At 40.1% G+C, this 27,792-nt stretch overlaps 1 protein-coding gene across 1 annotated transcript; it reads right to left on the bottom strand.

The window, feature by feature from the left end:
* Positions 1-2: 2 nt before the first annotated feature.
* On the bottom strand, positions 3-24,860 carry GTF3A (general transcription factor IIIA). The gene is made up of 9 exons (XM_036746822.1): positions 24,638-24,860; positions 13,772-13,872; positions 11,843-11,939; positions 11,513-11,601; positions 9,276-9,349; positions 4,762-4,842; positions 1,402-1,631; positions 656-715; positions 3-216 (listed from the first exon to the last, which is right to left on the bottom strand). The coding sequence occupies exons 1-9, from the start codon at positions 24,803-24,805 to the stop codon at positions 64-66; spliced, it is 1,053 nt and encodes a 350-aa protein (XP_036602717.1). The 5' UTR covers positions 24,806-24,860; the 3' UTR covers positions 3-63.
* Positions 24,861-27,792: the final 2,932 nt, after the last annotated feature.

The following is a 27,792-nucleotide window of genomic DNA, read 5'->3' as shown; positions in this document are numbered from 1 at the left end:
AGTGGGAAAGTGCTATTTTTTAATTAAAAAAAAGCTATTTACATAATCCTACATATGTGATATTTAGCCAAGGGTAAGTGTTGCAACAGTTGAGAGCATGTTTTCTTCAAAACAGCCAGATGACTTGCCATTTTTAAGCAATGTTTCTTTAATTTTGGGAGGAATGTATCCACTGAGGCGAGAGGCCAGGCTCCGTTTTGTAGAGGATCGTTTCACCTTTGGGAATTTAAAATAAAATCAATCACACATCCATACAGGTATTTCTTTGAGTAATTTTTACATATCTAAGCGACTTTTTGAAATCTGAATATGTCCTTAGTTTTTCTTCTTGTTCTGGACCTGCGATTTCATTGGTGTAAAGATTCCCTACCAGTACAGCTATGTGGACAGCTCATCCATAACTTATGAGTCTTAGAAAGCTGCCCGGGGCTCTGAGAAGTTAAATCATGTGCCCATGGTCACACAACCAGTAGGTATCAGAGACAGAACTTGAACCCAAGTTCAAGCACTTACCGTTTTACTGTCTCCTTTTAAGAGCTAAAGTCAGCATCATTAAATTAAAAGCAAGGTGCTTTGGATGTCCAACAGAGAAATGAACCTGTTTCCTAAGTTATATGTTAACGTGAAATCACACTTTTCACAAGTTCCAACTTACTTTGATCTTTAATTTTCTCTTATCAGGATCGTGTATAACGGCATGTCTTGTAAGACTTTGCTGCAATGAAGGGAAGTTGAAAGGTCAAACCAGATATTCTTTATGTACAAATTTTGAATCTATTAAAAATGTCATGAGCTAAAAATCTCAAAAAATCTCCTGCTAGCTATACTATCATTAAACGTCTGTCTCCTCTCCCACTCACCAAATACTCTCTCTTACTGGAAATACTCATCTTCTCAGGTACCAGAGGGTCAATTTCCTGTAGCTATCAATTTCATCTCTTTTCTTCATACAAGCTCACCCCCTCCCCCCAATATTAATTATTTCCATGAAAACATTAAAAGGAAGAGTGCCAGAAAAACAAAACTGGAAAACTAATGAGCCCACACTCTTGGTCAGGTCTAGGAAGGCCAGTCTTAAGCAAAAAATGAATCTCTACATCTGCGTATCTCCTCTAACCTTCACCTTATACCATGTGCTCTGTAATGCCAGTTTTTTCTATCCTCGTATATCAAGAAATGTCCAGATAAAGTATCCCAGAGTCAAAATGAACATAAATAACAGTATCCTTCATGGTAAAAGTAATTTTACCTCGTAGTCATTATTTAAGTTGTCCTTCTGGTTCTCCTACACTTTGCATCAGTTCATACAAGTTTTCCAATTAATGTTAAGAGGACTGCTTAGGCAGGTGTGGTATTAGCTGTATATTTAGTAGCTGATCATAGGGAAAAATGACAACTTACTTTCATGGCAAATGATTTTCCACAGCCAGCATGTTCACAAGTAAATGGGCGCTGCTCTTCATGAAAGGAAAGAATATGGCTTTGAAGATTGAACACAGTTGTATATGATCTGCCACAGCCTTCTCTTGGGCAGCGGCACACATCCCGTTCTGGAGCATGAATTTTCTTGTGCTGTTTAAGGTAGTCTTTGCGTTTAAAGGTTTTTCCACATAGATCACATGTTATCTCCTCTGGTTGGGAGCAGGGGAGGGGGAAGGAAGAGAACAAAGCACAAAACTAAGTTAAGTTACAAATTATTTTTCCCTATCTTATAGAAAAAGTCAGCCCTGAGTTAATGTGACTCAGATCTTGAACTATAAAGTGTTAATTAAGATCACTATCATTTGTAATTAGGGTAATTCAGAAGGGAGAAAGGGATAAACGTTTATATTAGTGCCAACTATGTGCTTTTACAAATATTACCTCATTTGAGGGAACCTTAATCCAGTTTTCCGTATCAATTAACGACCTTATTCTTTTAAATCTTGCCAAGGTTTCTACACTATATAATCCAGAGAGTCATCCCATTCCCCTGCTATGAAGACCTCAATATGATGACTATGGAAAGATGGCACCTCGTTCTTTTTTATTTTTTTTTCCAATTACAAGTAAAGCCAATTTTTAACCTTTGTTTTCTACAATTCTGAGTTCCAAATCTCTCCTGCCTTCCAGCCCCTCCCCCTTCATTGAGAAAGCAAGCAATATGATAAAGGTGACTTTTTTAAATCAAACTAATCCATAGTTTATTTTTTTTTAAATAAAAACCAGCTCCTACTTTTATTTATCAGCTCAATTTCTTAATTTGAGTTTTATTAATCTCTCCTTTCAGCATTTCCAATTTGGTGTTTAATTGGGGATTTTTAATTTGTTCTCTTTAGTTTTTAGTTGCACACCCAATTTGTTGATCTGTTCTTTATCTATTTTATTGATGCAAGTGTTTAGCAATACAAATTTCCCCCTACGTACTGCCTTGGCTGCAATTTTGAAATGTTGTCTCATTTTTGTCATTCTTTTTAATGACATTATTTATTGTTTCTATGGTTTGTTCTTTGACCCACTCATTCTTTAAGATTAGATTACTTTGTTTCCAATTAATTGCAACCTATGTTTCCATGGTCTATTAACTGCATTATGATTTGAAAAGGATGCATTTCATATTTCTCCTTTTCTGCATTTGGCTGTGAGGTTTTTATGCCCTAACATAGTCAATTTGGGGGAAGGTGCTATGTATAGCTGAGAAAAAGGCATATTCCTTTCTATTCCCATTCAGTTTTCTCCAGAGGTCTATCATATCTAACTTTTCTAAAACTCTACTTATCTCCTTCACTTCTTTCTTGTTTATTTTTTGGTTAGATTTATATAGTTCTGAGAGGGGAAAGTTGAGGTCCCCTGCTAGTATAGTTTTATTTTCTATTTCCTCCTGTAAACTCAATTAAGTTTTCCTTTAAGAATTAGGTGCTATACCATTTAGTGGATATATCTTTAGGACTGATATTACTTCATTTTCTATTTTACCTCTTAGCAAGATGTCGTTTACTTGCTTATCTCCTTTAATCAGATTTATTTTTGCTTTGCCTGAGATCATGACTGCTATCCCTGCTTTATTTTTACTTTTTGTATTTTTTTTTTCATTTGACCAATTCTGCTTTTTTTAAGAGTTCTCTTCAGTGGATTTTTATTTTTATTTATTTATTTATTTATTTTTTGCCTCTTGTCATTTGGCTTATTCTGGTTTTTAAGGTGTTATTTTCTTCACTATTTGTTGTACTTCCTTTAACCAAACTTGACTCTTTTTCATCATTTTCTTTCATTTCTTTTCCAAAATTTTCCCTTACCTCTTTTATTTTTAAAATCCTATAATCTCCTTCTGACCAGTGTTCCAACCTTCTTACTGTCTGTGGGCTAAGTGCTCCAGAAGTTGCTATACAGATTCAGTTGCCCCCAGGGTCCAGGACCTTCCTGCTGGCTTTTGTGGGGCTTGGGACCTCACTGCTAACTTGGCAAGTGGCATGTGCTGGACTACACTCTCCTCTTACTCCAGTAAGAGAGACCTTTCCTGCCAACCTTCTAAGTTGCCTTTCTCCCTGATTTGTTCCACTGATTTTCAGAATTTTTATTTTGATCTCTAATTGGGTTTTTAAAATGTTTGTTTTCTAGGTTTTTTCAGTTGCACACCCAATTCATTAATCTGTTCTTTCTCTGAAGGGCCTTGATATCATGGATTCAAGTTTTTCTATACTGCTAATTATTTCAGCTTTGCAGCCTCTAAGTTAGAACATTAGTTCTCTCCTACTGTCCTTTTTGTGTACTTTTAATTACTCGTGAACCGTTCTGGAATAGTTTGTTGTTTATCTATACTTTCTTAGGATTCCACAGGGTTCTGTGTTTATCAGGTGTTGGTTCAATTTCCTTTCTTTTATGATCTTTACTTAAAAATTTTTTTCCTTTTGAAAATTTTACTGGTTTTAGTCTTTCCTCATAATATTCCCATCAATCACTTTCTGAATCCTTCTCTCTTTAACAGTACACATACCCCTAGGGATGGAGTGTAGAACTGCCTCAGCCTCCTCCAGTATTGGGGAATTTGCTTTTCACTGATCTTGGTCTCTGCTGTAAGTAGCATAGTAGCTTCTGGGAGGACAGGACTGGCCCCAATTAGATTTAAGTTTCCTTCAGGTTCAGTGCAGCAAACTGACCCCCTGCCTTAGTTCCACCCCTAGTTCTCATTCTTTCCTTCTCTGCATAAACTGAATCAGTTTCTACAACTTTTTGCAGAACATTAGGGAGGAGAGGATAGATCTTCTGGGCAACTGCTTGCTTCAAGGTCCCCCACCAGAGAGGCCATCACAGCTAGAAGAAAGCTCAATCTCCTCTTCCCCTCTAATCTACCCCTCCCTACTAGAGGCAGTCTTACTGCTCTGTGCAGCAGTGTAGGGGAATAGGCAGTAGGTGAGAGGGTGCTGGCAATCTCTACAACAGGTTGGGAATCCTTTTGTGAGTCTCAGGTACAAGTCTACTGGCTAATCTGTACCTTCTGCTGGGGGATGGAAGCTGATGGGGGAGGAGTGCTGAATGAGCACTTAAGTATTAGTGATCTCCAGTGTTAATGTTAGGTTGCTACCTGTTGGGGTTCCTGCTTTCTTGTGCTGTGGATTTATCTACATTTGTTCTTCTTATGCCACATAATTCCTATTTTGGGTCGACTTTTTTTGCAGGGGAGAATTTAGTAGGACCTGGAGAAAAAAACGTAGTCCACCATCTTGCTGGTCAAAAGGATCAATAGTGACATGACATTAACATGATGTGATATATTATTTTTACCTTTATGAGTTTCCTTCATGTGTTTCAATAGCTCTGTCCATGTCTTTGCCACGAAGGAACAACCCTTTTGGCACATATAACCTATTTTTAAAAAATGGCATATTGTTAGTTTAGCATAGATGATTTCAATCAACAGATTTACTAAATTACTAGACAAATGCAGAGATTATATGATACCAATTTTATAATTTAAAAAAAGGGGTCCCTAGCATCTTGGGTGAACTTATCACAGTAAGCTTATGGAAGAATCCTGACAAGAGTTGAATAGGATGACAGGTATGGACAAAGTGATATCTGATCTGCATCACTGGAAGACATTAAATAAATAAAATCACAGATTCATTTAACTATATAACCATACATTCTTAAACTATATATATCTACGTGTGTACGTGCACACACATACTATATATATGTGCATGCATTTATATATGTATATACACACGTCATAGATATGTGCATGCACATGCACTCTATACAAATATACACACGTATATCAGACAAATATGTGCACGTGCAAGCACACTATATATGTATATACACACATAGACATATACATGCATACACACACACACACACACACAAGAGACAGCATGGTTTGGAGGATAGAAGGTGGTCTTGGAGTCACACCTTTAACACCTCTATCCTGAAATCCAACATTTCATTGCTACATCAGATACATTCCAGGCAACTCCAATTACCAATGAAACCATCCACTAAATGATTAGCTTTTATTTTATCATCCCTCAATTATGGGCCCAGCATACAAACATTAAAAATTGCACCTATAAAATGTAATATTTGAATAGAACAAACGAGTATGATTGCAGCATTACAGATTAAAATCTAAAATCTTGGATAAGGAACATAGTGATGTCCAAGAGGAAAAACATGGAGCCAGGATTAGTTTTTTGACAAGGAATGAAGCTATTCATACAAATTAAATGTGAATCAGGACCTTGCATCATTAGGTCATGGATTCTCCATTTTGCGCAAAACTCCCTCTTCTAGGAAATTGACTATAGCTATGTATGAAAGATATGATACACCTAACATGTGACTCTATGTCGCTTTTATATGTTAATATGTCCGAATGCTATTAAATAAGAGCTTCATTTAATAAAAGGGTATTTCATTAAAAAAACAAAAGTCACGTAACCACTCAATCCCCCAAGCAACTCTCTAAGACTTTAAATTGCAAAGAAATTACCAATCTTTATTGGAAGATGGAGTCTCTTCAATTGGAAATCATAGATCTAAACCAAAAAAATTGGAGGGCAGGAGAGAAGCAACTTAGCAGACACAATTAACATACCAATTATATCTGACAGTTTATGTGATATTTCACACCTTTAATCATTCACCTTTGCAATGAAGGGTGTGAGATATATTTTCTCAACTCTTCTCCAGGGGAAAACTTGGTCATTACATTTATACATTCTCACTTTCATTTTATTATTTCCATTTTTATGGCTGTAGTCATGTATTTTGTTTTCCTGGTTTTGTTCCCTTTGATCTGTATCTTTAAGTCTTCCCATGCTTTTCTGAATTCTTTATACTTATCAATTCTTTTGGTACACTAATATTCCATTACAATTATGTACCACATCTTTTAGCTATTCCCCAAAAGGTGGGTACCCAGTTTTTGTTGTATAAAAAACACTGCTTTAAATATTTTAATATATGTGAGACCGACCTTTCCCTCTCTGGCCTAGCAGTAGATTCTTTGCATCAAAAGGTACGAACATTTAGTTCCTTTAAAAGTACTATACAAATTGCTTTCCAGAATGATTAGATCTATCTTTAGCTCCACCTGTTTTTAGCATATCACTGTTCCAGTCTTTCCAAAACCCCTTTAAACATTGTCTGTTTTTACCTTTGTCAATTTTCTGAGGGTGATGTAAAACCTCAGTTATTGATTTGCATTTCTCTCATTATTAATGATTAGGAGCAATCTTTCATATGATTGCTAATAAGCAAGTGTTGTTTATACCTTTTGACCTCTTATCCACTAGAAGTAATGTATATGGGCCTTGTATATTTTATTAACTCCTTAGATACCTTGGATATCAGAAACCTATCAGGTACTTAATGCAAAGCATTTCCTGAGGCAGCAGTTTCCTTTCTTAAACTACCTGCAACGATATTTTCATGCAAAAGCTTTTCAATTTAATACAAGAAAAATTAACTTTCTTAACTTTTGCGGTCTCCTTAACCCTACTGGGTTGAGTTCTCCTCTTGGTTATAATTATCAAAGTTGCTCCACCTATTTTGCTTTAATTTTATTTAATGATATGAATTTTTAAGTTGAGTTCCTTTACAACTTACTGTGATATAGTGTAAACTTAAAATGTAATGGGGAAATGTTTAACAAAATAAATAACAATACAATACAACATAGATAATGTTAATATGTGGTTTTCTAAGCCACAGGTTTTCTTGCCTACAGGGATCAATTTCTATTGAGTTGGACACCACTAGTATAAAATCACATCCAAACCTATTTTCTCCTAGACTACTTTCTAGTTTCCCAAAAGTTCTTGGAAAATGGTTTTGCTCCCAAGTACTTTATTGTTCTCTCACGCTGGATGAAATTAGATCATTTTCTGATTCTTGCTTATCTAGTCTGTTTCAGTCATGTGCTTTTCTATTTTTAACTAAATAATTCTGATTATTGTGTAAAAGAATTGGAGGTCTGCAAGTGCTATTCCTTCTTCATTACTTCCCTTGCATTCCCTCATCACTTCCCTCCAAATACACTGTTGTTATTTTGCTTAGCTCTATAAAGTATTTCCTCATTAGTTTAACTGTATAGCACTAAAGGGCTTGGAGCGTGGCACAAGACCTGAGTCCAGATCTTGTCTCAGACACCAATTAACTATGTGACCCTTGGCCTCTCTAACCTCTATGCCTCAGTTTCCTCATCTGTAAGATGAGGAAGCTGGACTTTGTGATTTCAATGTTTTTTTTTAGCTCTACACTACGATTATACTGTCATGGCCAAACCACAAACAATGAACTTCCTTCCAATTAATGAGGTCATTATTTCTTTTAAGAGTATTATGTCGGTGTATTTACATACACTTTGTCAGGTATGTTTGGTAGATTGTTTACCTTCATTCTTACCCCCTTTTGGTAGTCATTTCATTGGCCCTACAGAAACAAAAGCCCTTTGGCTTAGAATTGCTGACCTACCCATGTGGGTTTTCCCATTTTCTCCCTCTCATAAGTTTCAAATTCTATGCATCAGCATGAGCAAAGGGAGATATTACTTGGGTAACAGTGGACTTCCCAATGGCGCTGGGTTCCAACATATGGACATAGAACTTCCTAAAGCACGAGGATTGGATTATTCTGAAGACACGTTGTTGCTATTTAAAAACAAACAGAAAAGACCGTACTCTCCTCTCAGCTTCTGTTACCTTATCATTTAAAATACCCTTTAAAAAAGTCTGGGGCTTTATTCACCAAAGAGCTCAAAGAAAGAAGAAAAATATCCAAAATGTGTAGCAGGTCTTTTTGCTTTAGTAAAGAACTGAAAACGAGGGTATCCAACATCTGGTGGCTGGCTGAACAAATTATGGTATATTAATGTAACAGAATATTATTGTTCCATAAGAAATAAGGAAAGGGATGGTTCCAGAGAAACCTGTGAAGACTTGCATGAACACTTTCAGCTCATTTGGGGGGAGGGGTAAGCAGGAAGTCCAGACCAGTGATATCACTGGTGTACACAGCTTGAAGTGAGGAAATTTCCTCTGTCAATGCAGATTAGCAATTATTTTGCAACTTAATTTTAGATAATTCCCAAGAGGTTAAGTGAATTATTTGGGTTCATAGTACCAGAATGTCAGAACCAGTATTTGAACCCAGCTTGTCCTGATTCCAAGATTTATTCTACTATCCACCATTCCACGCTGTCTCCTCTGAAGTCACTTAGTATATTAAAAAGCATACCTATACGGACATTAAGATATTTTTGAAATTTATATAGTACTTCTTCTTCCTCAAACTCAAACTGCATTAATGTAAATTTCAAAGAACAAATAGTACACAGATTGTTTTTTAAAGTTAAAAACAAAGGAGATTGCAAAAAGTTTGCATGGTAAACTTACATAAAAAGACAGATGGTATTCCCTCCAAAGACCTACTTATTATGAATACAAAATTCCACAGACATTGGAAAACAACATATGACACTGTTGTGTTGACAGACAAATTTGGAAAAAAGATACTTAAAATTCAGAATAACCACACTCAGATAACAGTTCAGGAAGATTTGATACTTGATATACTTAGTGCAGAAGGCCTATTTGATAATATGAATGAGAGCTGAAAATGCTGCCACTTATTTCACATCGGAATTAAATATCAAATCTTTTTTTGCATCTTTCAGGGTGAAGATGCAAAACACTAGAGAAAAACATTCAACATTCTAGAAAACAAACGCACATTCTCTACAGTATTTATTGTACAGTATAATGTGATTGCTGCCAGGGAAAAATTTAAATTACCTTCATGTATCTTCTCATGTCGTTTTAGATGGCCAGGGGAAGAAAAGTGTTTTCCACAGCCTTCATTGTTACATCTATATAATCGACATATTGGGTATTAGCCAGGCCAAATCTCCAGTCACATTGAGTACACAGCTCAAAATTTAAAGATGACGCACAGATTAGTTTGTCTTGATCTTCCTCAAACTTAACATGTCCAAATCAGAGTTTAGTGCCCTTTCTCCCAAACCTTACCCTCTTCTGAACTTCCTGTTACTGCCCCAGCTATCACCATCTACCCCAAGCTTGAAACCTCATGTCATCCTCAACTCCTCATTTTTACTGTCTCCATATATCCAGACGGTTGTGAAATCTTGTCACTTCTACCTTCCCATCTCTCTTCTGTGTTTGCTTCTCTCCTGTAATCGCCTTCTGAATGATCTTCCTGCCTCAACTCCAATCTATCCTCTACTCACCTACCAAAATAATTTTCCTAACAGGTCTGCCCATATTCCTACTGCTTCCATGAGCTGAGAGGCTCATTACCTCCAACATCAATTATAACAGTAATAACTAGCAAATTTACATAGCACTTTAAAGTGTGCTAAGTACTTTACATGTAATCTCATTTGTTCCTCACAGTAACCTTGGGAGGTAGATGAGGAAACCAAAGATGAGAGAGGTTGGGTTACCCTGGGTTACACAGCCAGTCTTCAAGTCCACTACTCCATCCACAATACCATCTAGACACCCAGTCCTCCATTTGGCTTTTCACGCCATGGCCCCTTCCTACTTTCCCAGTCTTCTTACATTTTGCTTCCCCCTACACACTCTATGTCATAGATCATATGAGGCTATGATCTAGTTACATTGGCCCACTTGCTGTTCCTCACTCAATACTCCATCTCCTCTCTCCATTTCTTAGCACTGATTTTTCCAATGCGTGGAATGCTGTCCTCCTCTCTCCCTCCTTAGTTTCCCTGACTTCAAAACTCTGCTCAAATCTCACCTTCTGCAGGAGGCCTTCCCTGGTTCCTCTGAGATTATCTTCTACTACGCATTTATCTTTTATATACTGATTTAGTAGATGTTGCCTCCAGGGGCTGTCTTCGCCTTTGTTTATATCCCCAGCACTTACCACAGAACCTGGCACACAGTAAGTGCTTAATAAATGCTTGTTGTACTTGACTCCCCAACAGTACATCCCTCTAATCCCTAGACATACCGAACTTGAAAAACTGAATTTGCAAAACATAGTGAAGTCCAAATCACAGGTAAATTCAAATTACCAAGCTGAACAACCTTGACCAGACTAATGCAAGCCTATTATTGGGGGGGGGATGGACATAATTTATCTTATGTTCCATTCTCAGCTGACTTTGTGATTACATATGACCCTGAAATGTTACTGTATTTCTGCTTCCTGCATATAAGTGAAAAGCATACATGGCTAAAGGAGAGGTGGACTGCTTAGTGCATTCATGGAACCACAGGACTTGGTAAGGCCCCCCAGAGGTTATTCCTTCTCCCAGATGTACATGTCACTTAGGACAGCCCTAGTCTACTTAAAATGATACCACAGAGTTATTTCTGTGGGAAACAAGGTCAGCAGACACTTCAGTCTGAGGTGAAGCCATAAGAAAAAAAGAAAACAGGGTGGAGCTGCTTAAGCAAAGGCATCAAGAAAAACATGAGTCAAAGAGGCAGCTCGGCAAGCAGGGACAAGGTGCAGTAACAAGAGGTGCAGCCACAAGCCAAAGGACCCTCTCTGCATGTGCAGTGTGCAAAGGAGAGCTGGCAGAGTGTCAGTCTTTCCAGCCACACCTGCTCATGGATGGGAATCACCATCAACAAAGTTTTAAACTATGTTATGTGTCATCGTCTCCAAGGAAGAAACTTTCCTTGCAAGCCTATTCCAGTGTGCAATCATCATTCTATGGGTCTACCAACTCTTCTTTGATGACACCTTAAAATAATTTCCTTTTGTTCTGGTAGTATGCGGAGTGTAGAGGGAGGACAATTCACCAACATCTTTTTCACATTCTCCTTCGTATACTTAAGGTCCAATTTGAAGCAGTCAAGCCTTCTTTTCTTCTTCAGGCTAAACCACAGTTCCACTAATGTTCCAATAAGCTATTTAATCCCCTAATTCATTTTTCATTTGGACAAACTTAGGTCATTCAAAATCCTTTGAAATATAACTGATGAGAGAGAATAAAACAATCTTTAATGGATTACAAGTACTTTAAAATACCTACTTGAATAGTGGTTCATTAGTATGTTGGCACTGATGGACTTTCAGCTGCTGATGTTTCTTAAAAGACTTGCTACAACCTTCAAAGTCACACTGTTAAGAAAGATTTGTTAAAATTTTAGAGCGAATATCTATTACAAAAAAAAAACCAAACCCCAAAACCATAGCCTACAACGTAATTCCCTCTAGTGAGTAATATATAACTGAGGCCATAATTGCTACTTTCTCCATTTAGTAAGTATTAAATTCTTGTTTCTGGGTTTTAAAGAGGTCAGAAACTTTTAAAGAATTTTTAAAAGTTCTACAAAGCCAGTCGTACATAACAAATACTTACTACATATTGTTTTTGTTGATTTTCATGTTTGCGATCAACATGTTTCTTCAAGTTCGATTTTGTGTTGAATTTCTGATCACAGCCACTAGCTGTACAACTGTAAGAAATCATTAAAGAAAGTCAAAAAGGAAAAAAAGCAGTTTTACTTTACATCTGTCCACCCTCATATTTTCCTTAAAAAACTACCTATTCTATCAATATGCAGTTACTATGTGCCAGGCACTATAACAGATGCCAGAGATACAAAGATAAAAACAGAATAATCCCTGAAATCAAGACGCTGCCAAGAGCTGCACTGAACTAAGCTATACAGAAATTGAGGATATCCTCAAAGAATACATTAGTAGGGGTCAGGTAAGCAATATTTGACAATGCTTAGCAGTAAGAGTTTAATAAATGCTTTTTCATTTATTCATTTGTTCAATCAGCAGACCTCATCTTTACCACCTCACATTTAACTGAAAAATGTAGTGAACATACTTATTTATCTGCTGATTGTGGCAAAGCATTTGATTCAGTAGAGCAAAATACCACCTTAAAGGTGTTTCCCACTCATACATCAAAATCATTCAATACGCCTTGAAAGATATGGTAACAGAACAGAAACAAAACTGTTTGATGACCCTCTGATTGTGAACATCAGGTACTTAAGGAAAGTTTTTGCCACTGTAATATAAGATTTCTAGTACAGATGTGAAGTTGAAGAGGGATTTCTTGTAGATGGTGAGAAACACCAGATGCTCCTGTTTGTAGATGACATTGGGCTCCTAAACACTGCAGAACCCTCCACAAGAGATCTAAACCACTCAAAAGAGTTTGGTCTGACCATTCACACAGGAAAGACTAAAAGGATAAAGAATGTCTATTAACCAGATTATGACACATAGAATGGACAGTTTATAGACTATCAGAATATGCATTTGGGACAGAGAGTTCAAATGCATAGCACAGTGGGCCCAGATTTAAAAACAAAGATGGAGGCTACAACACCTTTGAGAAACTGTAAAGCTCCTTTAATGATGCCAAGATTCTTGCAGAAATAAAGGCTCATCTTTTTAACATCAATATTCTATTGGTGTCATATGGCTCTGAGACACAGAACACAAGTGACTCCAAAGAAATGAAAATGGGTATCACAAAGATGGCAGTAAGGAGGTAGAAAAGGCACTGAGGTTGTGAGCAGGCTCTAATATATAACCAATGGAGAATTTTAAAGAGTAGAAGTAAAAGATGCCATTCAGGCAATGTATGATAGAAAGAGAAGACAGAAGATGGGCTGGTCATAATGGTAAAGGATGACAGGCAGTCAGATCGAGTATTGCATAGGGACATGTGACATCAGAAGAAAGTGAAGAAGGTTTATCAAACAGAAGGCAGACTCCCGGGGGTGAATTTAAAGAAGGGTACGGACAAGAATCAGACAGGATGTGCAGACATGGACTAGCTGAGATTGGCATCTTTGGAGGAAATATCTCGACTGATGAGATCACAAATCCATATAAGCATTTTTAGCCTATACCACTTCTTGGCTGTCAAGCGATCCTGATATGCCTCATCACGGCATGGAGGTAACCCTATATCCATCAAGACTGCACCAATGAAGTACAAGGTCTGACAGGTCTCATCAAGCAGGAAAGGCTTTAAATATAGGCCTGGGGACATGGTGATCTACCCCCCCAAAAATACTGACCTACGAAACCCTTCCCCCATCCATTAAACACACACACACACACATACACACACACGTGTGTGTGAGTGTGTATGTGTGTGTGTGTGTGGTCATTATCAATTCATATCAGAAGATGAAAATATTGGGAAAATGTGTGTTCTTGGACATGTGAAGTAATGGCAAGATTTTCTTCTACCTGGCCACTCACAAGTCACCAACCTCCTTCCAAAGCCTCTGAGAGATAACAGTCTTAGACTTACATGAATGGCTTCTCTCCAGTATGTATCAGCACATGGCGACTCAGATGGTAGTCTCTGATAAATGCTTTGCCACAGCCTTCATAATGACAAACAAATGGTCTCTAACAAGGAGGAAAAAAAATCATTATTTTAATCATGCCCTAGTTGACTGTTGTAATCAAGATACTTATGCAGTAAACTTTGGCATCATTTAAGAGCCTTAATACAAATTAAGGAAAGAAAGCTAGTAAATGCTTTCTTATATTGAGAGATGTACAGTTCTTATTCAATCAACAAACATTTATTGAACACCTACTATGTGCAAGCCTAGAATTCTGTGCAATTCTTAATTATTAGCCATAACAGATCACATAAATGCCGCCGCTCTCTTCGCTTTAAATATGCCAGTCAAATCTTATCACAAGCTCCAAGGCACTACTACAAACCTCCTACAGAAATGAAATGTGGTCCTATGAAATACTGCTTGAAATAAGTGAAATATTAGTGGGAAGCAGGCCATCTTTTGGCCAGACTTTCAGGGTGTTGGCACTAATCTGTAGGAAAGCTTACTTGTAAAAACACAGTCCTTCACATTCAAAAGATGAGGACACATTAATAATGGAGTTACGTTACATTAAATGTTGAGATTTTTTTCAACATAAGATTATACTGCAACCAAATATAGCAGCCTCCTCGATCGAGAGTCTCCCTGTCTGCTCTTGGTGTGCCAGATCTCCGCCCCACGGCATGATTTAATCTGTAATGACAGAACCTGTGGTAAACATGCAAGTCCTACTTCATCCCAGACAAGCCCAATGACCACACTAAAATGAAACCTCATACATACCACACCTGAGAATGCACACAGAAGTACTACTAAAGCATGGAAAACACCACTTGAAAAATGGCAACATAGTATGAATGATAATTTACAACTAGGTCCCTAAAGACACTCATTAGACCCCTGGCATCAGATCAAGATAAAATAAGTTATTACTCAGGGTGGACATCCATGGAAAATTTAATAATGCAGATATCAGGAAGTCAACAATGGTTAGGAATGTACTACACCCATGGGTAATAATGTATATTTAAACTCAACCATCATCATAATATAAACTGTTTCTTGACTGCTGGTTTTCTCAAGGCATATTTTTAAAAATATTTGCTGTCAACTATTCTCTTTGGCCATACGTAAACAACATAGATATAAATAAGTAGTTTCAGGAGACAAAAAGTAATTTACTGGTCTAACCATTGTTAACCCTTTCCCATTTACTCCCACTACATGTTGAATGAACACTTCTGCTACTTCTCTTATATAGAACAGTCAGTCCCGAATTTACAAACATTTTAATTTTTTTTCGTATCTATGGGGTTTCATGGTTCACCAGGTTGTCTCTCATTCGTGCATGACCACTTAGGAGCATGCTTCCTATTCTGTTCATACATGTTTTCGTTAATGCCTTCTGGGCCACTTCTTTGGTGTAAGAAATCACTGGTAATATACCTATAAATCTACCAATTATTTATAATTTTGGTTCTTCTGAGTTCATGGTGTTCCATGATTCATAGTCATACAGCAACACCTGGAGAATATTGGTGTTAATAAAACAAGCAACAAGAATATGTGTTGATGGTTTCTTGGCTGCCTTTTTTTTCTTACTATAAGAGTCTTCCAGTATTTTCTTCCTTTCTTTTGTCATTTTCACCTCATTGAGATCATAGAATTTTCAAGTTGGAAGGGCCTTTGAAATCATCTAGTTCTTTCTATACCGGCAAAGGAATGCCCTCTGTCACCACTGCACACTATCACCAACATAGCAACTGATCCAGCCTACAACCTCCACATACAGAAACTGCCAATCTTGCCTGGTGCATCACCTCTAGGCCCCCAACAAGCTCCATTCTGAGTAGCCATTTGCTTGGAAAATGATCTCGAGGTCAACCCCCTGGCAAGTGCTTTACCTGCGAATTATTATCCACATATTCAAAAATATGCTCTAACACTATCTGAATGTTTACTTCACTTTGCTGAAAGCACTGGATTTAGTCAGAAGAACTGGTTCAAATCCTGGCTGTGCTTTCTTATATAGGCCTGTGTGACTCTGGAGAAGTAAATCTACTTTTCCAGGATTCAGCTTTCTTATCTGTAAAATGAGAGTTGGACTAAATGATAGAATGTTACATTCAGATCTAGAGTTGGAAGGAGCTTAAGATGAGGTCCCATATAACCCTTGTGACAGTACAACAAATGGAGGTTCAATTGGGTTGGCAAGCAACTTAAAAAAAGATATATAAATACCCAAGAGTGGGAGAGTTAAGAAGATATGGACATTTACATATTACTGTGGAACCCTAGAATCTTATTGTTTTCATCAGACATCTAAGACTTCCACTGGGATCATTTGCAGAAAGGAAATAGCAGCTTGGACTAGAAGGAAAAGGACGGAAAAATAAATTGTGAGACTTGGAACGTTCATAAACGGGCAGACATGGATAGAACGTGGTAGTGATAGGTTTACAAGTCTGAGGGCACTGGACGGTGTATGTATACTATCTGAAGGCCAGCTTAAATTCATTTTGAAAAGTTTATCACCAGACAGTTGACCATAAAGGGCCAATGCATTTTGGCTATGGCAAGCTATGAAATGGACAAATACCCAAACTAAAATAGTCCTCAGTCCTATGCAGCGGCCTCCTTCCAGTGAGAGTGGGAGAGCGCAGAGAAAGCAGATGGTGCTAAAACCATATAATGTGTAGACGGCTAAAATGGCATTTGTCGATAGTTGTTAAATTTTCACCTCTGTTCAAAGAGCAATGGAGATGAGGATACTACTAGAGGCATTGAACCATATCCCCACTGACACTCTCATGATCAATGAAACTAAAAGACATGAATAAATTACAGCTAGATGGAAGGACAACTCACAGTTTTTCTTGGAGAGAGAGAGCTGGTTTATCATTTACCTACCAGCAACAAGAAAACATGACTTCCTAAGTTATCTGGTCATTCTACCTTCTTCTATAAACATAGGGGTAAGTAGATGAGCTTTAAGGTGTCTTCTAGCTCTAAATTCTAAGAACTTAGAAGAACTTTGTAAGTCAGACATGCTACCTATCACTATCCCAATTTCGCTGCTGAGAAAACTAAAGCTCAGCTGTTAAATGAGTTTCCCACCATCACACAGATGATTTTAGTATCCACATCTCTCCCAAATCCAAATTGAGAATTCCTTCCACTCTCCCACACTGTTTCTCTCTAACAGTAGAGCACAGGCTTTTCAGTATTTCGGAGAATGAAAAGAGAGAGGGAAAGTCTGGATCAGCAACTGTGGGAAAGTCTGGATCAGCCACAGAAAGAACTATACGATTTCCAAGGCCCTTGTAAGTTGGAAGTTCTATTATTTCAATGAAGGGAAAATACCACAATGATGCAAGAAGATAACAGTTTTTTCATTAAGGGGAAAAAAAAGCAATCAAGAAACCATGAATTCCTATCTTGCTGCCTGTTTATCAATGCCAATGTCTTACAACTGTTGCTATATGCCTGTGAATCAGAATACCATGAGCTAAGAAGAACCAAAATTATAAATAATTTAAAGGTTAATGGAAAGATGCATGGTGGATGTATAAGCACACTACCAATGATGCCTTGCACCAGAGAAGTAGCTCAACAGGCATTAAGAATGTGTGTGAACAACATAGGGTGTGTGCTCTATCAAGAGGGAGAAACTCTAAGTGGCATACTGGAACTGCCTAGATACGAAACGAAATGAGAGGAAGACCTCCAAACAAAAGTCCCCATTTGGAGGACTAATGGAAAGACAGAGGAAAGACACGCAGACAGCAAGGAGGAACGGAGAGGTAGTGATGCGTGTAAGTGCAGGAATGCCCATGCAGATGAGCAGAAAGGCGTCATAGTGCCCACAGTGATGAGTCATAGCTCTCTCACGTTCAGAAGAGGGCACTAAGGACCTGGGGAGAAGGATGCTTTGAGAGTTCCCAAATGGGATCCAGTTCATCTGATGCAGAAAGCAAAGAAGTGCCAAAAAGTAAACTTCCCTTATTTCAAATTTTGCCTACGGCATCTCTGCACCCAAATGACGTGGGAACAATAGTTCCTCTCACTTCTTTCTCAGATGCTGCAAGGCTTCCTACTCCCAACAGTAAGAACTAAGACTGGTTCTATTACTCACTAATCAAATGTTTGTTAAATACCCATTACGTGTAAGAAAATGCAATAGACCCTATGATGCTACAATTAAATGACATTATGGCTAAAACATAAGGCTTTTATGGGCTAATCTTGGATTTAACCTTGTTTTGAAAACTGCATACCTTAAAGCTACATATGAGCAAAATATTTTACATATATTACCCCATTTGTTCCTGAAAACAACTCTCTGAGGCAGATGAATATTATTCTCATTATACAGATGAGAAAACTAAAGGTCCAAAAGGTCAAATAAACTGCCCAAAGGCACAAGACTAGTTAAAGGTCTCTGGTGTGATCTGAACGTGGGTTTTCCTGACTCTATTTCCACTGCCCTATCCACTGTGGCACACTACCTGGCATCAGAGAATAGATTCTTAGGATACGAGGAATCTTTTTCTAAGTCCAATTTACTTACAAATGAACTTTTTGGAACACAATCCTTTCTTAGGTTGACAAGTCCCAATACTGTTCTGTACCATTCACCCACTGAGCAATTTGATATTATTGAACCCTGTTGAGGAACATAATTTCCATCTATTATTTCTACTAAAAATGCCTACTTATCTGGTATTTTAAGTCTTGCAAAGCCTTATCTCCACAACAACCCTGAGAAATGAGTGGTGAGTGTTTAAATGAGATAAATGTGTATAAAAATACTTTGCAAACCTTAATCTACTATATAAATGTCAGCTATTATTATAATTATCACCACTGAGGAAACTGTGGGTATGAGCAGTTAACTGATTACCACCTAGTATATGAAAGGGGTAAAAGCTGAAACCTGGGGTCCTGTCCAGCACCAGCACCCACCTACTACCCCTAGAAAGTACCAAGAGCGTTCATAACCAAGGTGTGTGTTTAATTGACCCGAGCAACAAATGAGACTAGAGCACCTTTGGAGAAGGAAGAACTTCATGTCTATTCCTGACCTTGGAGAAGTTATGCAATTTCTTTAGGTCTAAGTTTCCTCCCCAGTTCAAGAAGGGGGTTGGACCAGTTACCTCTAATGCCCCTTCCAGCTCTAAATCACGGCAGAAGGGGTGGGCAACTCCCCTAGACAGGATTTAATGTTACAACTTAAATGAATCTTCAGTGAATAGTCAGGTGTAGAATGGGAGATCATAACTAGAGTAGTAAACTTGGCCTAGGAGATAAGAGCCCTGGACTTGGAGTAAGGAAGATATGGGATCAAATGCTTGTGTGACCTTTGGCATATCGTTGATCTACTCCTGGTCTCAGCTTTCTCATCTGTAAAATGGGGTGGTTACAAGTATTAAATGATGTAACATATAAAACTAATTTTTGTTGCTGTTCAGTTATTTAGTCATATCTAACTCTCTGTGACCCCATTAGGGTTTTCTTGGCAAAGATACTAGAGTGGTTTGCCATCTCCTTCTCCAGCTCATTTCATAGATGAGGAACCTGAAGCAAACAGGGTTAAGTGACTTACCCAGGGTCATACAGCTAGTGTCTGAGGCCAGATTTGAATTCACAAAGATGAGTCTTCCTGACTCCAGGCCCAGCCCTCTATCTTTACCTGCCCATAATTTGGGGGTTTTCCTGAAAAAGATACTGGAATAGTTTGCCATTTCCTTCTCCAGCTCATTTTACAGATGAGGAAACTGAGGCAAACAGGGTTAAGTGACTCACCCAGGGTCACACAGCTGCTAAGTGTCTGAAGCTGAATTTGAACTCAGGAAAAGGAGTCTGCCTGACTCAATGCCCAGCACTCTATCCAATTGGCCACCTAGCTAGTGAAAAAGCAAATTAGTGCTACATAAATGCCAGCTGTTACTTTTATAAAGTGTACCTATCCTCAAACAAGACACACTATCTCTTGCCTCCATGAATTTTCACTGGCTGTCCCCTACCCTTGGAAAGCTCTCCTTCACTTCTGCCACCCGGCTTCCTTCAAAACCCAGCTGAAATCTCAGGAAACCTTTCCCAATCTCCCTTAGTTCTAGTGCCAATCCCACTGTTGATTTTCCTATTTATTCTGTATATAGCTTGTTTGAACGTAGTTGTTTGCATTCTGTCTTCCCCATTAGATAGTGAGCTCCTTGAGGGCAGCGGCTGTCTTTTGCCTTTTTTATATTCCCAGGGAATTCCACAGAGCCTGGCACATTACAGGTGCTTAATAAATGCTTACCAAGAAGATGGCGGCTGGTAAGCAGGGACTAGTGTGAGCTTTGTACCGAGTCCCTCCAAAAACCTATAAAAAATGGCTCTGAACCAATTCTAGAATGGTAGAACCCACAAAACAGCAGAGGGAAGCAGGGCTCCAGCCCAGGACAGCCTGGATGGTCTCTGGGTGAGGTCTATCGCACACAGAGCTGGGAGCTGGGAACGGAGTGGAGCAGAGCCCAGCCTGAGCGGCGTGGAACAACCAAACTTGGAGTCGGGCGGATGGGGCCCCTAGCGCCCTGAATATGGGAGCTGCGGCAGTTACCAGACTCCTCAACCCACAAACACCAAAGACTGCAGAGAAGGTTAGTGGGAAAAGCTGCGGAAGTGGAAGGAGTTCGAGGTTAGGCTTCCAGCCCCAGGGGCAGCAGAGGTGGGGCAGCTACAGTTGCTGCTGCTTCTGGCCCCAGGCCCACCTGGTGGGAGGAATTAAGTGGCGAATCAGAGCAGGAGTGCACAGCCTGCTGAAGATCTAAGCCCTGCCCGGGCTGGGGGTTCTTGGGGAAGGAGTAGTGCTGGTATGGCAGAGCTGGCACCTCCCCCCCAAACGTGGAACGTAGAACTCGTTAGTCTACAAGCAATCATACCCCACTGAAAAACTCAAGGGTCAAGTTAGTTGGTTGGGAATATGGCCAGGCAGCAAAAGCACACTCAGATTCAGTCTCAGACTTTGGATTCTTTCTTTGGTGACAAAGAAGACCAAAACGTACAGCCTAAAGAAGACAACAAAGTCAAAGAGCCTACACCAAAAGCCTCCAAGAAAAACATGAACTGGTCCCAGGCCATGGAAGAGCTCAAAAAGGATTTGGAAAAGCAAGTTAGAGAAGTAGAGGAAAAATTGGGAAGAGAAATGAGAAGGATGCGAGAAAACCATGAAAAACAAGTCAATGACTTGCTAAAGGAGACCCAAAAAAATACTGAAAAATACACTGAAGAAAACAACACCTTAAAAAATAGACTAACTCAAATGGCAAAAGAGCTCCAAAAAGCCAATGAGGAGAAGAATGCCTTGAAAGGAAGAATTAGCCAAATGGAAAAGGAGGTCCAAAAGACCACTGAAGAAAATACTACTTTAAAAATTAGACTGGAGCAAGTGGAAGCTAGTGACTTTATGAGAAATCAGGATATTATAAAACAGAACCAAAGGAATGAAAAAATGGAAGACAATGTGAAATATCTCATTGGAAAAACCACTGACCTGGAAAATAGATCCAGGAGAGATAATTTAAAAATTATTGGACTACCTGAAAGCCATGATCAAAAAAAGAACCTAGATACCATCTTTCAAGAAATTATCAAGGAGAACTGCCCTGATATTCTAGAGCCACAGGGCAAAATAGAAATTGAAAGAATCCATCGATCACCTCCTCAAATAGATCCCAAAAAGAAATCTCCTAGGAATATTGTCGCCAAATTCCAGAGCTCCCAGATCAAGGAGAAAATACTGCAAGCAGCCAGAAAGAAACAATTTGAGTATTGTGGAAACCCAATGAGAATAACCTAAGATCTGGTACCTTCTACATTAAGAGATCGAAGGGCTTGGAATGCGATATTCCGGAGGTCAATGGAGCTAGGATTAAAACCTAGAATCACCTACCCAGCAAAACTGAGTATCATGCTCCGAGGTAAAATATGGACTTTCAATAAAATAGAGGACTTTTAAGCTTTCTCAGTGAAAAGACCAGAACTGAATAGAAAATTTGACTTTCAAACACAAGAATCAAGAGAAGCATGAAAAGGTAATCAAGAAACAGAAATTGCAAGGGACTTACTAAAGTTGAACTGTTTTGTTTACATTCCTACATGGAAAGATGACATGTATGATTCATGAGACCTCAGTATTAGGGTAGCTGAAGGGAATATGCATATATATATGTTTATGTATATATATAAGTGAATGTGTATGTATGTATATATCTATGTGTATATGTATGTATGTATATATATGTGTGTATATGTATGTATGTATGTATATATATATGTAAAAGAGAGAAAGCAGACACAGGGTGAGTTGAAGATGAAGGGAAGATATCTAAAAGAAATAAAATGAAATTAAGGGATGAGAGAGCAACATACTGAGAGAGGGAGATAGGGAGAGACAGAATGGGATGGATTATCTCGCATAAAGGTGGCAAGAGGAAGCAGTTCTGTGGGAGGAGGGGAGAGGGCAGGTGAGGGGGGAATGAGTGAACCTTGCTCTCATCAGATTGGGCCTGAGGAGGGAATACCATACATACTCTGTTGGGTATCTTACCCCACAGGAAAGAAGAGGGAGGAAGATAAAAAAAATAAAATAAAAGGGGGGGCATTATGGAGGGGAGGGCAGATGGGGGTGGAGGTAATCAAAAACAAACACTTTGGAAGGGGGACAGGGTCAAGGGAGAAAATTCAATAAAGCGGGATGGGTTGGGATGGAGCAAAATGAAGTTAGTCTTTCACAACATGAGTAGTGTGGAAGGGTTATACATAATGATACACATGTGGCCTAGGTTGAATTGCTCGACTTCTTAGGGAGGGTGGGTGGGAAGGGAAGAGGGGAGAGAATTTGGAACTCAAAGTTTTAAAAACAGATGTTCAAAAACAAAAAAAAAAGTTTTTGCATGCAACTAAAAAATAAGATACACAGGCAATGGGGCGTAGAAATTTATCTTGCCCTACAAGAAAGGAAGGGAAAAGGGGATGAGAGGGGAGGGGGGGTGATAGAGGGGAGGGCTGACTGGGGAACAGGGCAACCAGAATATATGCCATCTTGGAGTGGGGGGGAGGGTAGAAAAGGGGAGAAAATTTGTAATTCAAACTGTTGTGAAAATCAATGCTGAAAACTAAATATGTTAAATAAATAAATTTAAATTAAAAAAAAAATAAATGCTTACCAATTTACTTCACCAACTGGTTAGGGCTCAGAACTGGGGCAAAAGAAACACCAGGGTTCAAAGTAAGGCATAGTATATATGGTTAACAAATGGTTCTCCAAAAATAAATGTACAGGCAATACACTTTTAGGCTTAATCTGCATTATTAATATATTCTCTATCACTTAAGTCTAGACAATCAACCAAACAATAAATTAAGCCCTGATTGACAGCTTTTGCCCATTTCTGAGGTGTAAATGCTCACACTGAAAATTTAACCGTGCCACCTCTGGGCCTCGGTTTTATAGGATCCTGGACATAGAGTTGGAAGGACTCACAGAGATAGTTTAGCCCAACTTCCCCCTAGTAGGGAAGAGGAAATGAAGCCCTGAGCAGGGAGTGACTTGCCCAAGATCCAAATGGCCAATTTAGTGCTTTGGCTCCAAACCTATCACTTTACCACACTGCTTCAACCGGTAAAAACAAGGGGGTTGGATTGAGATGCCTACCTCGGTCTCCTCCCGCTCTGGACCTGGGCTCCTATGACCCGACACCGAAATTATGACTATTCCTTGGGAGCTTTGGGGAGGAGAGGAGAGAAGAGGATGCAAGTGGAAGCGAAGTCAGGGAACAGAGCCCTGGACCGCATTCTGGTAGCAATAATAACACACAGCTCTCCCTTAGGAACTAGAATTTCCCGGAGATTTCAATGCACCTCTGAAAATCCCCGGGCAAAATTTAGATATATTAGAGCAAAAATGGGGGGCAAAGAAAGCAACATTGCAGGACGCTACTGCCTCCCACGGCCACAACATCCTTCTCCTGGGCCAGTCTGAATTTCAGAAGGGACAAATAATTACGTGTGTCAAGTCCTGGCTTAGCGCCTGACACTTTTATTGAAGGAGGGGGAGATGCTGGAGGAAGAGGTGGAGACAGGTTTCTTAGACCGAGAGCTCTGGGAGGACAGGAAACACTACCAGCGCATCTCGCTAGCTCTATTTCAACTTGGGGTCCTATAGGGCTCCTGAGGAGGTGGGGAGAGGGGGGAACAGGAAGGTTGAGTGCTAAGTTATGTACCAGAGGTAGCACCTGAACTCAGGTCCTGGCTCCTAGACCCACTGTGTATCCACCACAGCACCTCGCCTCTGCCTAGAATTCCCTGGACATCTCCTGAAAGTCTGCTAAACCGACATTTAGTCACTCCGTGTTCACTTCCAGCTTGGAAGGCACTGACAGATAGTGAAGCTTTTATTCAGTGTTTAACATGCACCAAGCACTATGCTAAATGACAGACACAAAGCTCCGGGTACAAACGATACTACAACCGGTCCTCTAGTCGTCCACACGTTCCCTCCCCCTGCGGAGCAAGCGCCCCCACCCACTCTGGAAAGCACTTTCCACCAAGCACCGAAAGCACGAGTTGAACCAAGTCCCAAAGGTGGGGCCAGCCCACTCCAGCCCGCGGCGGCGAGGCACGGCGCGCTAAAGTCACAAGACTAGCCTCAAGGCGCCAATCCCCGCGCGGCGGACGACCTTCGTCACGCCCACTCCGCTCGGCCCGCCTCCCGCGGGGGGGGGGGGCGGGACAAGTCCGGCCGGGCGCCCCCGTTAGCAGTCCCGCGGTGCCTTTACCTCCCCCGTGTGCTTGCACAGGTGCGCGTCCAGCTTCCAGGCCTTGTTGTAGGTGGCGCTGCAGTCAGGAAACGAGCAGAAGTACTTCTTACGGACAATGGGCGGAGAGGACGACGAGGCTGAGGCTGGGGCAGCCGGGGGCCCGCCGGCCTCCTCGCCCCCTACCATGCTTCCCAGCGGAACCTTAGCGCTTCTCGCCCGAGCACAAGTCCGGACTTGCAAAGCAAGCCCAAGAAAGTTCCGGGATGGCCGCTTGACATGTAGCCTGACGTAGGCAGCGTTAGGTGGCCCGAGCATGCTGGGAAAGCGAGTTTTTAATTCCACCGTCTGGCACCTTCCAAGTGCGCAGGCGCAGAGAAGATCGGGCCTCTACTTGCTTCCACGTCTGGTCTTTTCCTGGCCTTGAGTTCACCAAACCCCAAGGAGTCTGTGGATGATTTCAGAGGGTCCGTGAACTGGATGGGAAATAAACTGCATACTCATTTTCACTTACCAGTAGTTTTCTTTGTAGTCCTATGAATTTTATTTTATGCATTTACAAAAGTGATTCTGAGGAATGGTCAGTAGATTTCATTGGACTTGGAAAGGGTCCGTGACACTGCCCTGGATGAAGATCCCCTGCTGTGGAGGCAAAAAGCAGGAAACCTCCTTATGATCGGTGCGGTTGCACTGAGAAGAGCACATGTCTACATTTCCTTGCCAGAATAAAAGGGAATGTGAATGAAGAGGCAGTTAGGTGGTGGACTTAGGAAGACCTGAGTTCAAATGAAGCCTCAGACCTTACTACCTGTGTCACCCTGGACAGATCACTTAACCTCTGTTTGCCTCAGTTTCCTCATCTGTAAAATACGGATAACAATAGCACTTACCTCCCAGGATTGTTGTGAGGGGCAAATGAGATGAGAATTGTAAAGCACTTAGCACTGGTACTGCATAAATGTTAAGTATTATTATTACTTAAGTTCGCCTTATAGGGAAAGACTTCTATTTTTCTTGGCAAACAAACCGCTTCCATGAAACTCCCTTGGTGTTCGTGGTACTTTATCATCCTAGTTTTACTCCTATCTCTGACTCCTGCCCATCAGCCCCCTTCACCTGCGGCCCCTCCAGCTCAGTTCTCAGCTTTCTATTCACCTACCAACGTGCTTTCTCCTTTAGTGAATCCTTCCCACCCTCCTTGCTTCAGCCATCCCTATGCAGATGACTAATACATTAACTCCACCTCTGCCTGTTGGTGAAGTCCAATTTTGTATCTCCAGTTCAACCAGCGTCTTGGTCCAGCCACACTTGTGCAGGTGATTAATGATGTATTACCTCCAGCTGTTGGTGAAGGCCGGTTTTGTATCTGCAGCTGGCTAGTCAACATTTCCATTTGCCACCATGGCAAAAGCAACATGTATAAAACAGAATCATCTTATCTTCTCCAAACTAAGTATACTTTCTCATGTTCCCTTTTCTGTCACAGATGTTACCAGTCTTCCAGTTCTCCAGCCTTAAAACCTCACGATTATTTTTTGTCTCCTTCTTCCCCGCCTTCCAACCCTCCCCCACCCCCTACAACTTTTAGCACTGAAGTTCTGTTGATTTTAATGGTTTTCATCAATGTTCTGCCCAGCCTTACCCTGCTACCACTCTAGTCCAGGATCCTTTCATGCCATTACTGCAGCACTTCTTAACTACAGTGATGATTTATAAGTCTTGCTCCTCACCCAAAGTCATAGATCCTGCAAGCCAATGCCAGATTAATCCTAAAACACCTGTGATGTTTTCGGTCTCCTTATAATGTGAGCTCCTAAGGCTCATAGGTAAGGGTTGTTTATTTCCTTCTGGGCATTCTGCCTGCAATTCATTTCCAATTAATCCTTCACGTGGCGGCCAAAATCATCTCCCTAGTGTATAGGTCTGACCTTGTTGCTTTCCTCCACTAAAAAATCTCAGTGGGTTCTTTTCCGCATTAGGATAGACTACAAATTCATTAGCTTAGCATTTAAAGGTTTTTACAACTTGGGCTCTAACCTGTTCTCCAGCCTCATTTCACATTACTGCTCTTCATGCACCCTACATTGCAGCCAACCTGAATTTCTAGCTGTTTCTTGACATTTCCCATGCCTAGAACTCCCTGGGATGAACTTCCTTCTCAGCCCTTCCAGGATCCCCCTCCAAAGCTCAGCGTGGGTGTTGGTTCCTAAGGGAAACATTTCTTACTCTTCTCAGCTAAAAATGTTCTCTCTCCCTCAGATTTAATTACTGCTTCTTTTGGACCTTTCTTTTACTCTTATCACAATCGAAGTAAATAAGCAAGTTAAGTAAAATATTTATGAAGCCTTATTATGTGTTGGGCACCAACCTAAGCTCTGGAGACAAGGAAAACAAATACAAGCAAAAAGAAAAGACAGTCCTTGCATTCTAATGGGGGAAGACAACACAGGGACGAGAGGAAGGTACCTGGTATGGGACCATTATCGAGAAATAACGGGAGATTAGACGTGGCTGGCCTGAGTGTCCTAAAAAAAAAAAAAAGGAGGTCCTGGAAAGAACCAGCCAATTGGAGGATAAGACTGAAGAGGTGGAGGGTTCTTCCAGCATGTGAAGTCCAGCGATAGAGTGAGTTTCCAGGGTAAAGAGGATTATGAAGCATTGTGGAGAAAGCCCAGGAAGAGGACAGCCCTATTTTAAAAGCAGCTACACATTTAGAATAAGATTTAAAGATATGGGAACCCACAGGAACAATTAGATATCTTTCTCAAAATTAAAGTAAATGTTTAGTTTTAAGTAAATAAGATGAGGGGCATCAAAAGCTATGAGGAAAAAGACAACCTTATTCAATCACTGCCATGTTGTCAACTAACAATCAAATGAAAGCATTCCTCAAAAGATCCCTTACTTCCCCATTTGCCATAGATCAGACCAGGTGTATAAACATAGTTTCATTAGTTGTGCTGATTGCTGTCACTGTGTCTAGAAGGAAGGTGGCCAGGCACAGTTGTGTACACCTGTAGTCTCATTACCGAGGGAGGTTAAGACTTGGATCACGTGAGTTCAGGAGTCTGATCTATAGCAGGGCCAAGTCTGGCACTAATATGGTGAGCCCCTAGGAATGGAAGGCCACCTGGCTGCCCAAAGACAGTGTAACCAGTCCAGCTTGGAAAACCAAA

The sequence above is a fragment of the Trichosurus vulpecula genome, chromosome 2 (assembly GCF_011100635.1).
Source record: "Trichosurus vulpecula isolate mTriVul1 chromosome 2, mTriVul1.pri, whole genome shotgun sequence".
Lineage (NCBI taxonomy): Eukaryota > Metazoa > Chordata > Mammalia > Diprotodontia > Phalangeridae > Trichosurus > Trichosurus vulpecula.
This window is presented reverse-complemented; position numbering and strand designations above follow the sequence as displayed.